At 34.3% G+C, this 15,244-nt stretch overlaps 1 protein-coding gene across 1 annotated transcript in view; it reads right to left on the reverse strand.

The window, feature by feature from the left end:
- LOC150107184 (uncharacterized) overlaps positions 1-15,244 on the reverse strand; it is a 646,985-nt gene that overhangs the window by 447,864 nt on the left and 183,877 nt on the right. Inside the window, exon 7 of the mRNA XM_090391664.1 lies at positions 8,954-9,065. Coding sequence (XP_090247790.1) covers positions 8,954-9,065 — 112 coding nt within the window. The remainder of the gene's footprint in view (positions 1-8,953; positions 9,066-15,244) is intronic.

Genomic DNA, 15,244 nt, shown 5'->3' on the forward strand with positions numbered 1-15,244 from the left:
AAAAAAAGCTTAAGTTTCCTTTGAATCATTTTCTGCATTAGATTTGTTTTGCAGTTATGTTTCTATACAGTTTTTCATTTGTTGCCTTTTGCATGGAACCTCCGTAGCTCAGCTGGTATAGACAAAAGACCTGGGTTCGATTACCGTCCATGATGTGAGGAACCTTTATCGGGTCTTTTCAACTAAAGGTGAGTAGCAGTTTTTTCTTTTTATTTGATTTTTCATCCTCTTTTCTCCAACTATCATTTAGTTTTTTCAATATACATTAATATTTCCATCCCTCGAACAGACAAACCGGCCCCGTGAACACACATCTACAGTGATAAATACTTAGGACAAGGAAGAGAATGGGAAACCACCTAGTTTACAATCATTCCCTGATAAATAGCATATTGCTATTCAGCAAACCATAAGGTTGAGGACTAAACACACACATCCATCCATTTGTAGAATCTTTCTACATGTTCTTTCAAATGCCAATATGCATGTTTCCAGCAGTTTTAGCTTTACAGCAAAGGCTCACTGATTTACTTTTCCATATCTAGTATATTGCCTGTAAGTTGACTTTTGCTATCCAAGATCTTATTGCTTTTTTATAATCTAAAAGCTCTAAGTCTGAAGCTCCAAACTTCTTCCAGCTCTTGTCTGTTGACCTTTATTTGTTTTTTCATCCTCTTCTCTCCAAATATTTAATTTTTTCAATGTTTATTATCAGCCCATATCTCTTTCCTTCTTCACTAAGCTTCAGTGCTATTCATTTTAGTTCTTCATCTTTTTCAATAATGACTATGTCATCTGCAAGTTATAAATCATTGATTTTTGTACTTTGCACAGAAATTGCTCTTATATTCTCCTTTATGACATCTACTGTTCTTTCCAACATGATAAAGATGCTTGGGAATATTGGCCCTCCCTGTCTTGTGCCTCTTGTTGTCCAGACCATCTTCCTATTTCTCCATAATTCTCACAGCAGCCTCTGCATTTTCATTGATATTCTGCAATAAACATACCAGGTTTCTGGCCACTCCATAAGATTCAAGTACAGTCCATGCCACTTTATGATCTATGCTGTTGAATCATTTCTGAAAGTCAACAAAGCAGGCATGAACATTTTTTATTAAAGCTTTCTCCACCATTAATTTTAACATTAATATTTGGTGCACAGTACTCCTGCTTTCTCATCTAGATTTTCCTCTGTTAGTTTCCTTATATTTTCTTTTAATATCCTCATAAGTAATTTTCCAACATGACTTGACAGAGTAAGTTCTATAGTTTTTGCAGTTCATTTTGTTTCCTTTTTTGTGAATGGGTATTAAAATCAATCTTGTCCAGTCTTTTGATGGTCTTCTTTCATGCAATGCTGTGCAATGTCACACAACTGGTGTAGATCATCTATCATCACCTCGCCACCATGCTTCAGCATCTCCCTAGTAACCTTATCATTCCCAGGGCTTTTATGGTTCTTCAGATGCTTTATTGCCTCTACAACCTCATCTCAATATTGCATGTGTCTCTCCCTCTGTGCTTAGTGGTGAAATTTCTTTCAATTCATCAATTAATTCTTTTGGACCTCCCTGTGTCTTAATTCTGAGCAATATCTTTCCCCTATTTCTTTTCTGTTAAGATTTCACCCTTTTCATCTTTTACAGTTCTCTACTTTGAGCTCCATTTCTGGTTGATGTTTCTGATCATCTTTAGTTTCAATATGATATTGGCAATTACTAAATTATGATCTGATTTTATGTTTGCTCCTTGAAAAGTACTCTTGTTCTCTATTCACCACAGTACTTGCTGGTATCCATGCAATGCTTCTAATCACTATGATTTATCTCTTCTAAATGCCCTCCTCACTTCATATTGCATTTTCTCTATACTGATCTTTCATTTTCACAGAAATCTTTAATGCTCTTTTTTCTTGAATTAGCTTTAATGTCTTGTGAGATCCACCTCTTTGTTTTTTTCCTATCTCTTGGACTGTTTCTTCCACTGCTCTCTTGACAGCAGACACTATGTTGTTGTCCCTATCTTCCAGTTACTTTTCCGTAATGGATTTCAGTTCTTTCTCGAGCACTTTCCTTTATATTTTCCCTGCGATTTTCTCACAAAGTGTCCTGATTTCTCTCTGACTCTGAAACTCGTCTTCACTTGTCATTTGAGTTTCAACTTGATAATGGCAATTACTAAACTATGATCTGGTTCCAAGTCTGCTGCATGAAAATTTGACATTGTTGGACTAACATAGCCCATCTCTTATTCATGAGTATCATGTCTAGTACATACTTGGCTTTTCCATCAGGTGATTGCTATGTCCACTTTCTATAGTCTTTTTTCTGGAATTTTGTATTGCATATTACCATATTCATGCTTCAAGGTAAATTCAAGCATTCTTATTTTCTTTTATTGCTTTCTCCATATCCATATTTGTCTGTTATTCTTTCTCATTCCTCAATATCTCCTCCAATGATCAGTATATCTTACTTAGGTACTAATTTCAATATTACTTCCAAGTTGCTATACAATAACTATTTCTTCTTCTTCTTCAGTACTTTTGAAGTGGGTGAATAAATAGACTTGGACTACTGTGATGTTAAATGGCATTGCTGCAAATCTTGCTATTATCATTCATCCCTTTACCAGATTGACCTGCATCAATCCCTAACATGTAACTGTGGTGCTGATCAACAGATCGTCAATCATATTATTCAAGACTGCTCAATGTGGAGTTTTCAGGGCACACTGATGGACCTGTTCCAGCCTACCCCAGATGCAATCCAATGGATTAGAGAGCATTTTAACTTAAATTTGTGATTTTTAGCATATATATTCATTTATTATTATTTTATCTTTCTGTTTACACAAACCCAACCATACGAAATGTATGTACCTGTTTGTATCCTAATAATGCTTCTCTTCCTCTTTTACTGAGAAAAATATCCAACCTCTGCTTCACATTTGGACCCATTTTCAGACCAGATGACCCTTCCACCTTTCATCTCCCCTGATTCTGTCCAGTACATCTCCAATAATCCAAGGATGTCACATCAATATTGCTCGATCTCTTTGCAAAGCAAGTTTAGCTTTCCCAGGAGCCCATAAGGTATGGACACACTCTACGTTCCTACTGATGCATGTCTCTTGCTGGTTTTACTCTTTGCACTTCTTTTGGTAGCTAATCAATTGATCCAACCCCAATTGCTCAGATAGGTCTGCAGATCTTGTGTATCTGGGTGACATCTAAGCCAGCATGTATTTCTCCTTTGTGCTTTTATCAGATTTCAATCATGTTTGTTTTTACAATCAGTGTGTCAACACTAAAACATTTTTGGAGATTCAAAAACTGAGGAAAGAATGTATGAACGTTATTTCCTACAGCAGATAAAATCATGTATGGACATCATTTCATCTGCTGTAGCCCATTTTTTGCCAGCCCTGCTTATGGTTTATGCTATTTACCATTTGAAATCTCACTTATATAGGATTCTCTGAAATAGTAACTGGTAAGTAACCTCTATCAACAAAGAGGTAATAAAAAGCAACATATATGTCAAAGAAGAAAAACAATGTTTCTCTTCTCTTTTCTATTTTTTTCCTCTTCAATAAATATGAATCATTGCTTTGACCAACTGCAATGTATGATTATGCCGAACAAAAAAAATAAAAATAAAAATAAAAAAAAAATAAAAAAAATTCAGGTTTGTAACACCCTCATGAAAAGAAAAGCTTCAGTTCAGCATTGTAAAAGTTACAAGAGTAGGATATTATAAATTCATCATTATTGTATCTAGAACCATATAATTACTTATGCTGATTAAAGGCTCACTTTGTGCATGAAGAAACTAGTGTTGAGGAAATCAAGACTGTTCAAGAATTTTTAAACTCCAAGTACTGGATCTAGTATCAAAAGGGACAGAATGTGTACGGAGGGAGGGATCAAGAATGCTGAATAATCGTATATTATTACAAACAGATTTGTTGCAGGCATAGCTTAGCTAGTGGGCAGAATTTGCTCTCCAACCAACAGGCTGTGATTTGAATCCTACTATGGTATGGTTTCTTGTGAAAGTCTTTAGGTGATAGATGATTTTTCATGACCTGATGTAAGACTGTCAAATAGTTTATCAAAGGAGTAACTTAAATAGTTTCATTATTGGTCAGTATATATGGTTCACAGATTATCTACCTCATTTAAATGGGGAGGTACATTTTAAAGGCCATCCAATACACTAAATTGTGTTATAAGTTACTAACCTTTTGTTAATTAGATTCACATAAAAACACACATACTTTGTTGAGTAGTTCTTGAACTGTGATTTTATGAAGTTCAAATAAAATTTTAAAAAAAGGTCAAAATTCCAAAAGCACTGATGTTGGACAGTATATATGAATAAGAGTAATAAATCTAGTGAAGTATTTCACGTTACAGGCGGTCCCCAACTTAATGTAGATGTGACTTGCACTGATACAAGCTATGGCCAATGTCGAAAGCTTCCAAAAACAATGCAACTTCATGCAAATCAACAGTTCTTAAGGACAATCAAAGCTACAGATAAGCATAGTTTTAATAAAACTGCATATGCAGAGACAGCATGTTAGCAATATATTATTTAATCCACAAGAGACTTATTCGTTTGTTGTGGTCTCCAATGAGCAGATGGCTACAGTATTCTCATTTTTTTTATTGCATTTTGATTTACAGGATTAAACAAATGGCAAGTGAAAGACCAATGCACCCACTTACAAACATAATAAGACTGATCTCAAGATGAAATCAAATATCATTAAGAAGTATGAAGACGGTGAAGGCATTGCAAGCCTATCATATGACTTTAAACTGGTTAGATTGACTATGATGTACAATCATTAAGGATGTACTTTAATTAAAGAGTATGTAAAAATGATCTGCATCACTGAAATTCATTATGATAACAAAAGAGTATTATTAAATGGAAAAGCATTTGATTACATGGATGGAAGACTGGATATAAAGATGCAGTCCGTAAAGCTTAATGACTATTCAAGCAAATGTGACGTCTTTACTATGATGTGAAAGAGAAGCAACTCAAGGGAGCTAAACAATTCCTTACCAACTGAGAATGGTTCAAACGATTTAAGAAACATGCAGAGTTTCATAATGTTAAAGTGACTGGTGAAGTCGCAAGCAGTAATGTGAAAGTGGCTGATCAGTTTACAAGCATGATGAAAGAAGCTAGTGGGAAAGAGGGGGAAAAGTGCACCTCAGATCTTTAAGATAGATAAAATTGGTTTATTGTGAAAATAAATACCAGAATGCTTATATTTCCAGTGAAGATAAAAACAATGCTAGGGTTTTAATGAGACAAAAGACAAAAACGCTTCTGCTAAGGGGAATAAAAGCTGAAACTGTTTGTTTATAATTCCAAGAATACATAGGGCCGCACTTCTTGTGTATTATTATACTAATACAAAAGCATTGATCACTATTACTGTGTTTAAAAGCAGGTCTGTACATTCCTTCATCCCAGGAGTAAAACTTTATTGTAAAGAAAATGGCATCCCTTTTAAGATTTTGATTGTTCTGGATAGTGTGTGTGTGTGTGTGTGTGAGAGAGAGAGAGAGAGAGAGAGAGAGAGAGAGAGAAAAATGAAAGAATGCAGTCAGAGATTTCTAAATCTTGCAACATTTATCAAGGCTTCCAAAACATTGAGAAGGTGTGGGAAGTTTCTGAAAAATGTTTATGAACTCCATTCGGAAGAAACTATGCCACAACTTGTAAATTCTTTTGAAGACCTTGAATAGGAGGTGGAAAATTTTGAAGAAGTGGTAGAAACAATTGTGTCCATGGCTACAATGGAAGCAGATGCAAACAACATGGAAGAAGTATTTGAATCTAATGGTAAGGAATTAACAAATCAAGAACTAATGGATATGCGTGGATAGGCTTATGTGTTCATCAGACATGTTGTAATAGATTTCATGGTATGATACGATTTGGCAATTTCACGGTATGGCAACTCTCATCCGTTCACCTAAGGACAAATGCACTCCTTTATCACATCCAGGAGTCTATGAAGTGCCCTGTTCTTGCCATCAAGCCTACTATGGACATACAGGAAGAACTGTGGACATCTGCCTCAGTGAACACAAAAAATATATCCGACACTTTCACTATGGCAAGTCGGGTCTGGCAGACCATGCTTTGGATACCTCTGCACACAGGATCAATTGGAAAGAAACAAAAGTAATGCACAGAAGCCTTAAAACATACTCCAAACCTTAACAAGTATGGCTGTATAAATCTACCAAAGATTTGGGAGACACTCATTCTAAGACCAAATTAATATTTATTACTTTTATTTGATTTTTTAAAACTTTCTAGGACTATCATTTGGACTACTATTTTAAAACTTTGAATTTTTTTTTTTTACCTAGATGGCACCATATTAGGACTTTAGTCTTGTGTTGGATCTCTGAAGATGCTGGATATAATACCAGCGAAATATTAGCTTCTAAGTTAATAAATAGTTATTTTGTTATCCATCTGTGTTCATATTGTTGGATTCTAATTATGTAGAAAATAGAATAAATGTTGTTTGATTCAGAATCCAACATGACTTTCCGTCACAAGAACTATATTTGTAAATATTATTTGGTGTAAATAACATATATTATAAATTAATATCATATAACTACCTTAATTATGTCAAATATTTAATTGCTTAATCAAAGAAATGTTTTAATGGTAAATAGATTCTGTATTAAATATTATTAAGCTGTTTTGTCAATATTGTAAGAACTTATATTTGTAATTTAACTATGTATTTATTGGAATGCAAATATTCTATTTATTCTTTTCATGAAAGTTAACGTTATGTAATAACTGAATGTAGTTATATAACCTAATGTAACATTCGCGAGAATGTTTACGTCTATCGGTTGTCATAGAGACACGTGGAAATAAACGAGCGCGTGTGAGGGGAGCGTTTGTAAAGGAGAAGAGAAAATAGATACGTAGTAGTAAGTAGGAGTCGGAACGGAACTTTGGAACTATAAGGTAGCAAGGAAGTAAACTAAGGAAGTAGAAGCAATTAAAAGATTCCTAAGGATAGGAGTTGAGTAGATATTTTTTTTTATAAGTGAATCTTATAGTTGGCTGAAAGCAAAATCAGTCGTAGTAATAAAAGGAAATTATTGCCGTAATCGGATAATTAGAGAACTGGACATTCAACGAAGAATTCTGAATAAATCCAGTCAGTCTACAATTACGACTTATTTCTGTACTACCATGAAAGGGAATTGTACGGAGTTAAACTAGTTGATGAATGATAAATAAGAATAATTAATGTACCTTATAGTTGTTATCTGGATTTTTGAAGCGCGATTAGTAATGTTTTAGTTATTTAGTGTTTCGCAAGTGTGATAAATACAATTTGAAAGTGTGCTCACAAAATATTGGAAGTACTGAAGATTATTTCTGGTAAGGACAGTCATATTAGTTTATTTCAGTGTATGAAGATTTAAGTATTAGTTCCGTTGTGCTGTTTCTAACATTAACTGTAGCATACCATCGAGGCTGAGAGTTGAAAATATAGACACTGAAATGATATCTGCCGTGGTTAGTGCCTGTTATGAGTCAATCGTAGAGTGTAGTTGAGAGATACAAGGAAACTGATTAATTAAGAATTTCTATTGTAATAAGTTGGGTATAGGAACTTTGTGATTCTGAAACTGTGAATTTGTATGTGAAAGTTTGGAAGATTGGATTAATATGAATGACTTGACTTGATATGCTAACTTGACTGGTTTGTCATATTTAGAAGTGGAATTTATGTAATTGTTATATAACGATATATTAAATGTTTTGTTTTTTAATTTAAATATTGTGTTTGCCTGAATTTCTTTTTACTGCACCGTTCACAAAAATTCGGATCTAGCGGGAATCCCAGAAGGAAAGAAAATAAATACCATCGGCCTGAATGAGTGAAAAGACTGCTAACTAATTTTGAATTAATCCTACTAATTCATATAGACTTATCTAAGGATAGAGTGGCGCAGTATAATAGAAATTTCTCTACCCTTAGATCAGTGATTAATTTGCAATTAGTTTTCCTTATTTGATGAAAGTGACTTTTAGCAAGATGGCGGATTTGAACGTCAAGAGAACACGTCACGACAATATCATACCATGAAATGTATTACAACAAGAACTAATGGAGTTTGAAGTAGAGAAAATATTAAGAGATCTGTTAGTCTGAAACTCCAAGAACCTGAAGTACCATTTCGATTTAACTCTACAGAACTAAAGACTGCATTTCATGAAATTCCACTTGGATAGCATGAAAATCTATGAGAGAAAAAAAAAAAAAAAAAGAGAGAAAAGCCAGGGTCCAGTCCCCTTTAGATAAGTTTCTAATATGGATTGAGTGTCATCAGCCTTCAGCATCCAGAGGACCTTTGATCACCTCAAACCATGATAATAACCCAGACTCCAACAAGATCCTTCTTCCTCATGAGCAAATTAAATATAATTTAATTAAATAATTAATAAATAATTAAATATCATTAAATTAACAAGTCAGGTATTCTTCAATTATATCAAGATTAAGGTAGTATATATAATAAACTGATGTTTCTATTTACAAAATTTATTTTAAAAACTGCACTTTTCATATTTCAAATTTATGATTAATTAATTTATTTTATGTCATTTACCATGTACAAGTATTTTAAATTTTCTCTTTTTTCAGCACTTAACATTATAATTATAAACACTTGCAGCTTATACAGTTATCTTCCATTACAGAAGATCAGCTTAGGAGGATATTCTGAGTCACATAATTTCAACTTGCAGCCAGGATGCAACCCACCTATAAGTCCAAGACGGCCTGTATTTCAATTATTACAACATGACTGCTTTAGGTAGTATATGAAAAAATAATAACAGCAGAAGTAACATTGTAACATGAATAAAAATACCTTCTGCTAGATAACTGGTTTAGCTTGGTAGAAGCCATATGCAAATTCTTCTGTCCTATAGCCAGAACGGTCAATGCCTCCTCTAATGTTAGTACACATACTCGCTTTAAACCTATAAATTCAATAAAGTACATTACCGTAACTAAAATATATTAAATATTTTAGTTACTTTAATTCAGTTATTTTAGTTACTTTAAGAAGAGAATAAGTATTACTGACCATAAGGAGAGCATTAGACTTTGAGAGGACTAGCTCATATTAGGGCAGAGAAGAGTTAGAAAATGCGACTTTTGTCTTAAACGAAGTATATGTTACTCAAACACAGAATGTTTAGTTATAGTAGCATCTTACTGCGAGGCTACAGCAATTTCCTTATTTCATTCTTGATGATATCCAACTAAGCCTCTATAGCTCAGTGGGTAATTTGGAAAAACCTTGGTTTGGATTCCATCTAAGACAAAGAATTTTTATAAGGACCTTTTGATCTGGTTGAAAAATCTTCACTGTAAATCCTATCTAGGATATAAAAGAAATTTTTAAGGACTTTTCAACTGAAATGTGTGAGCCAGTTTCATACAGAGGCAACAGAATTCCCTTGGTAAGCTTGAGGTTTTTTTTCCCTCCCACAAAATAAGCAAAACAGGGCAGAAAACACATTCAACTAACAGACAATTACACATGCAAGGTAGATTTAGTACTAAGTAGCCATATGAAGTAGTTAGTGAATCATGAAATTAGTGCAGTGTGGAGTGGCCTCCCATGATAAGATCGATGAGACTTCATGGGAATGGCACTTAATAATAATAAACAGGTATCAAAAGCAAACCAATGCTGCCAAATTCAATTTCATATATGGATTAGGGAAAAAAAACAATGGATCTAAGAATGAAAACCAGAAATATTAGAGTTTTTAGGAAAACTGTAAAAAGAAGCTTCTGTTAAAAACTCCTCTTTTAGATCAGGAATAGAATTCAAAACTATCAGTGTGAATTTAACCAAAGAGCCATTAATAATTAAAGTAAATGTCTAAAAGGAATATAACACAATAATTTGATAAAATATTGTATTGCATGATTTAAACAAATTCATAAAACCTGAATAAACAGAGAATTACTGAATGTAAGCCTTAGAATGAATCATCATGTAATGAAACAAATTTATATATAATTAAAAGAAAAAGATAGATACATGATACATAGTTAAACTAACTGTGTGATAAATGAGTGAATTAAAACTAACATGATAATAATCACAAATATGTTTAGACCAAAAGTCAAATGAGAAGAGTACTAAAACAACCCCATTTTCCCTTGCATGTTAGGCTCACTGGCCTGTCACCTGTTATGGCCATGTAACTTGGCTAGTCTGAAACCTAATTAATGCTCTAATACAATGGTTTAATCCTATCTATGGCATATTATAGGTATCAACTGCATGGGTTCTTTTGGCTGGTTTGCCTGTTTTGTGGATGAAACCTGAGTTTCCAGGAGGAGGAGAAACCCTGATATATCCATATGAGACTGGTTAACTCACTTTCAATTGAAAAGTCGTAATAAAAGTTCTTCACATCATAGATGGGAATCACACTCAGGTCTTTCCAATCATAATACATCACTGAAACAGACTGAGATACAGAGGCTCTATACTAAAACAAAACTAATACAATTCAATATCTCAAGTAATTATGAATAACATTCTTTATTGTAGACAAAATGGGTACTCTAAATGAAAGGCAAGAGATGGTCGGTGATGGTAGTCATGAAAATGAAGAAAAGCAATGTTCTTCTGCAACACAGAGAATAGTTTTCAAACCCCGTGAAGAAGGTAAATTAGAATAAATATTTCTCAATGATACTGTTAAACCTTGATAAATGGGATCTTAAAGAATTCTACAACTATCATCATTTTACAGATAGAAACATAAGATACACAATTTTATGTAGGAAAATGCTTGCTTCTAAGTATGTGCTATATCCATGTGATATAATATAAAATTATGTTAGCATAAAGAAAAGAGATTGTAAGTGTTAGAGGAAATAATTTTTTTTATTGTGCAAGGCAGTTAATACTGTATAAATTGAACAAATATTTACTAAAATTTGTAATACTTGTCTGAGGAATGACTTGCATAAAATATTATGAACAAAGGTTCAAAGGGCAGAGGCACGCCAACAGAAGGAGAGGTGGCCTCAGGCAGTCGCATGCACACGGCACGTGGCGGAGTGCAGTCAGAAGAAAATTGGAAACAAATGGTACGACGCGAGACCCACGTGGGTGTAGTGCTACGCATTGGGTGAGTTATGAAGGTTGCAATGATTACCAGTAGGGGAGACAGAAATAAAAAGGGTTAGGAATCCCCCCCCCCCCCCCCTTGCTCAGGTAAATTTTTTCTCCCCTTGGCTGGTGGTCGGAGGTTGTCTGGCAGGGAAAGTTGCACGGAGGAGCTCAGACAAGGATCAGCTGTAAGCTATGTTCAGAATCCAGTGAGTGGTAGCAGGAAATGCCATCCAAGTGCTGGCAAAGTTGTAAGCTCCTGATCGTATGATGAAGGAGTACATCTCCACTCGTGTATACGCAGTCCCAGGAAACCCTCAGCGTCTAGGTAGCAGACATCGTGAAGGAGAACCAAAAGCAAAAGTTATGCCTGGAACAAGTCAGTCATGCCAGGATCATGGGAAATCACAGAATGATCGGAGAATCCAAGGTACCTCACCGACTAAGTGAACAAGAAGGATGATCGACCGAAGGAAGGCAGACCAAATTGAAGGAACAATATGAAGAGCCTTAGTGTATGGTAACATTAAAATTTCCTTTGTCTATGTTATACATGTAACTTACCATGGTGTTAAGATAAGTGAAATTAAGAGATATTAAGGATCGAGAACTTTGATTTATTTAGAGCAAGACTGTAGCATGTTAACATTAGAAAGCAGAGTGAGTTAGCTCATACACAGGTTAATTTAATGTGTATGCCTTAGAGATAGCTGAGATGAATTAGTCTGAGTAATGAGATAAATAATGAATTAGTGAAATAATATTTGGTTTACAGATCAAGTATTGATAAAATTTATTAACTCTACCAACTAGTTTCACCACACTTTAACTGCTGGCATCTTCAGGGCACTGACATATAGGCTTAAAACAATCTTACAATTATGAGTAACTGTAAAACTGACAAAAATAATTACAAATAAAATAGTATCGAATGTGAGTGAAACACATATCGCATTAGCTGTTGCTAAGGAACTTCCTGTAGTTTGTGTTAAAGTTCATTTCTTGTATTTTTAGAGATCTAATTAGGGTTTTCCATATCTCTGGGAGTATAAAACCTTGATTTCTGTTAAGGTTAACAGTAGAAAAGCGACTGTGGCTGCTTCTTTGAAAATTCTTGAATGGTAGTTTGCCTCTATGTAAGGGGAAACAGCTTTTGTTCCACTCGATGACATGGTTAGTTGTAGAGAAACGAGACGAGAGGCCAGAAATGTCCTGTCTGTTGTTTTTTATGTAGCCAATGTGCTCCTTTTGCCTGATTTCTAGGCTTCTTGAAGTCTGTCCGATGTAACTTGAGCCATATGAGCATGGAATATTATAAAAAACACCAGCATATTTATAGAAGGGATGGTTATCTTTTGGAGATCTAAGTAGTTTACGAATAGTTTCTATTGGCTTGAATGTTACTCTTATTTTGTGTGGTTAGAGGAGGCTGGCGAGTTTGTTGGAGATGTCCCTAACATACGGAATTGCAATAGTTTTTATATATTGAATATCTTCTTGTTCTCTTTGTGGTGGTTCAGAGAAAAGGATTTTTTTGACTAGTCTTCTTGGATAGCTGTTCAAGTACAGATTGTTAGAAATTAATGTTAACTCATCTTGAAGGGTCTCGTTGTCTTGGGATGCTAATAGCTCTTTTCTTTAACATGTGTACAATGCTGAGTTTATGTGAGATATGGTGAGAGGAGTTGAAATGTAGGTAGCGTCCTGTATTGGTCGGTTTCCTGTAAACCGATAGATTTATGCTGCCATCAATTTGTTTTTTAATTAAGATGTCTAAAAATGGTAGTTGTTTGTCTCTTTCAAGTTCCAGAGTAAATTTAATCGAATGATGGAAGGAGTTAATCTTTTTGAGAAAGTCATATAGGTCATCTTTGTTGTTGTTCCAAAACGATGAAGATATCGTCCACATATCTGTACCAAATTTTAGGTTTGGGAATAATTTGGGATAAAATTTTGTTTTTGAGGGCTTCCATAAAGAGGTCGGCAGATGAAGGTGAAAGTGGGCTCCCCATCACCAAGCCTGTTAACTGTTGGTACATCTTATTTTTCCAAGAAAAGTAGTTAGAATTTAGGCAGTGAGCAAACAATGAGGTTATGTCTTGTGGGAACAAGGTACTTAAGATGTCAATGACCTCCACTACAGGAACGTTTGTAAAGAGAGGTGACATCTAAGTTAGCTAGAAGGTTATTATCCGATATGTTGATGTTTTTTAGCTTTTCCACGAAATGTCCTGAGTTCTTGATGTAACTCTCTCTGAGTTGTGGATGTGTTGTTTTAAGAGTTTCGAGAGATGTTTGGACAATAAGTAGGTAGGAGAGTTGATTGCATCAACGATGGGGCGTAAAGGAATATCATCTTTGTGCGCTTTTGGGACGCCATAGAGTCTTGGAGTTAAAGGATGAATGGATTTTAGTTCTTTAATCAGATCTGTTGGCCAGTTTGATAAATTGTGTAGTAATTCATTGGTATCATGGTGATTTTTTAATGTCGGATCTTTCGTTAAAATACGGTAAACGGATAAGTCTGATAATAAATGGTTAACTTTGTCTCCATAGTCCTTTGAGTTCAATATTACAGTACTGTTTCCTTTATCTGCTTTAAGTATTATGATGTCTTTGTTGCTTTTTAATTCACAAATAGTTCTTCTATATAGCGAGGAGAAGTTTTGTTTTATGAATAGGAAGAGGAAAGTATTATGGAACTTTTTAGTCTTAGATCATTTGCTGTGTGAGGTGGTAATAATGAGATTCCTTTGTCTAGACTACAGATGAAATCCAATTTAGGTATCTGTTGAGGAGCTATTGCATAGTTGAAACCTTTCTTGAGAATATCGATTTCAGGTTTCTTTAAGATGTGGTTTGAGAAATTAAGAATAACTTGGTTGTCCAGTAGAGAAGGTTTAGACTTATTGTGGGTTGTATAAAGGTAGCTGAATTTCTTAATCTGGGTGTGTCTGCTTTTATTGAAAACTTTGGCGTAACTGGTATTAATCATTCTATCTAAGACTTGCCAAATTTCCTCTGAGGATCAAAGAGCTGGAGGACCAATTTGACTAAGCAAGAATCTTGTGTGATGTAACCTTTCACGAACGAGTAACATTGATGTCCTGAAATAAATAAATAGAAGTGGCATCTCCAACAAACTCGCCAGCCTCCTCTAACCACACAAAATAAGAGTAACATTCAAACCAACAGAAACTATTCGTAAACTACTTAGATCTCCAAAAGATAACCATCCCTTCTATAAATATGCTGGTGTTTATAATATTCCATACTCATGTGGCTCAAGTTACATCGAACAGACTTCAAGAAGCCTAGAAATCAGGCAAAAGGAGCACATTGGCTATGTAAAAAACAACAGACAAGACATTTCTGGCCTCTCGTCTCGTTTCTCTACAACTAACCATGTCATCGAGTGGAACAAAAGCTGTTCCCCTTACATAGAGGTAAACTACCATTCAAGAATTTTCAAAGAAGAAGCCACAGTCGCTTGTTCTACTGTTAACCTTAACAGAAATCAAGGCTTTATACTCCCAGAGATATGGAAAACCCTAATTAGATCTCTAAAAATACAAGAAATGAACTTTAACATAAATTATAGGAAGTTCCTTAGCAACAGCTAGCTAACCTTGTACACGCGATATGTGTTTCACTCACATTCGATGCTATTTTGTTTGTAATTATTCTTGTCAGTTTTACAGTTACTCATAATTGTGGGATTGTTTTAAGCCTATATGTCCGTGCCCTGAAGATGCCAACAGTTAAAGTGTGGTGAAACTAGTTGGTAGAGTTAATAAATTTTATCAATACTTGATCTGTAAACCAAATATTATTTCACTAATTCATATGATGAAGAAAATAAACCTTCATTATAAATAATGAATGTTTAATGTAAAAATATTACTCTAGAATAACCATCTTTGTGAATGATTTATTAGGAATGCTGTTTTGATACTCTTGTTTCATTAAGGATACATGCAATCTTATCTGATTAGTATTGGAATTTAGTATGAATGG

The sequence above is a fragment of the Typopeltis vanoorti genome, chromosome 4 (assembly GCF_054136105.1).
Source record: "Typopeltis vanoorti isolate ZY-2024b chromosome 4, IOZ_Tvanoo_1.0, whole genome shotgun sequence".
Lineage (NCBI taxonomy): Eukaryota > Metazoa > Arthropoda > Arachnida > Uropygi > Thelyphonidae > Typopeltis > Typopeltis vanoorti.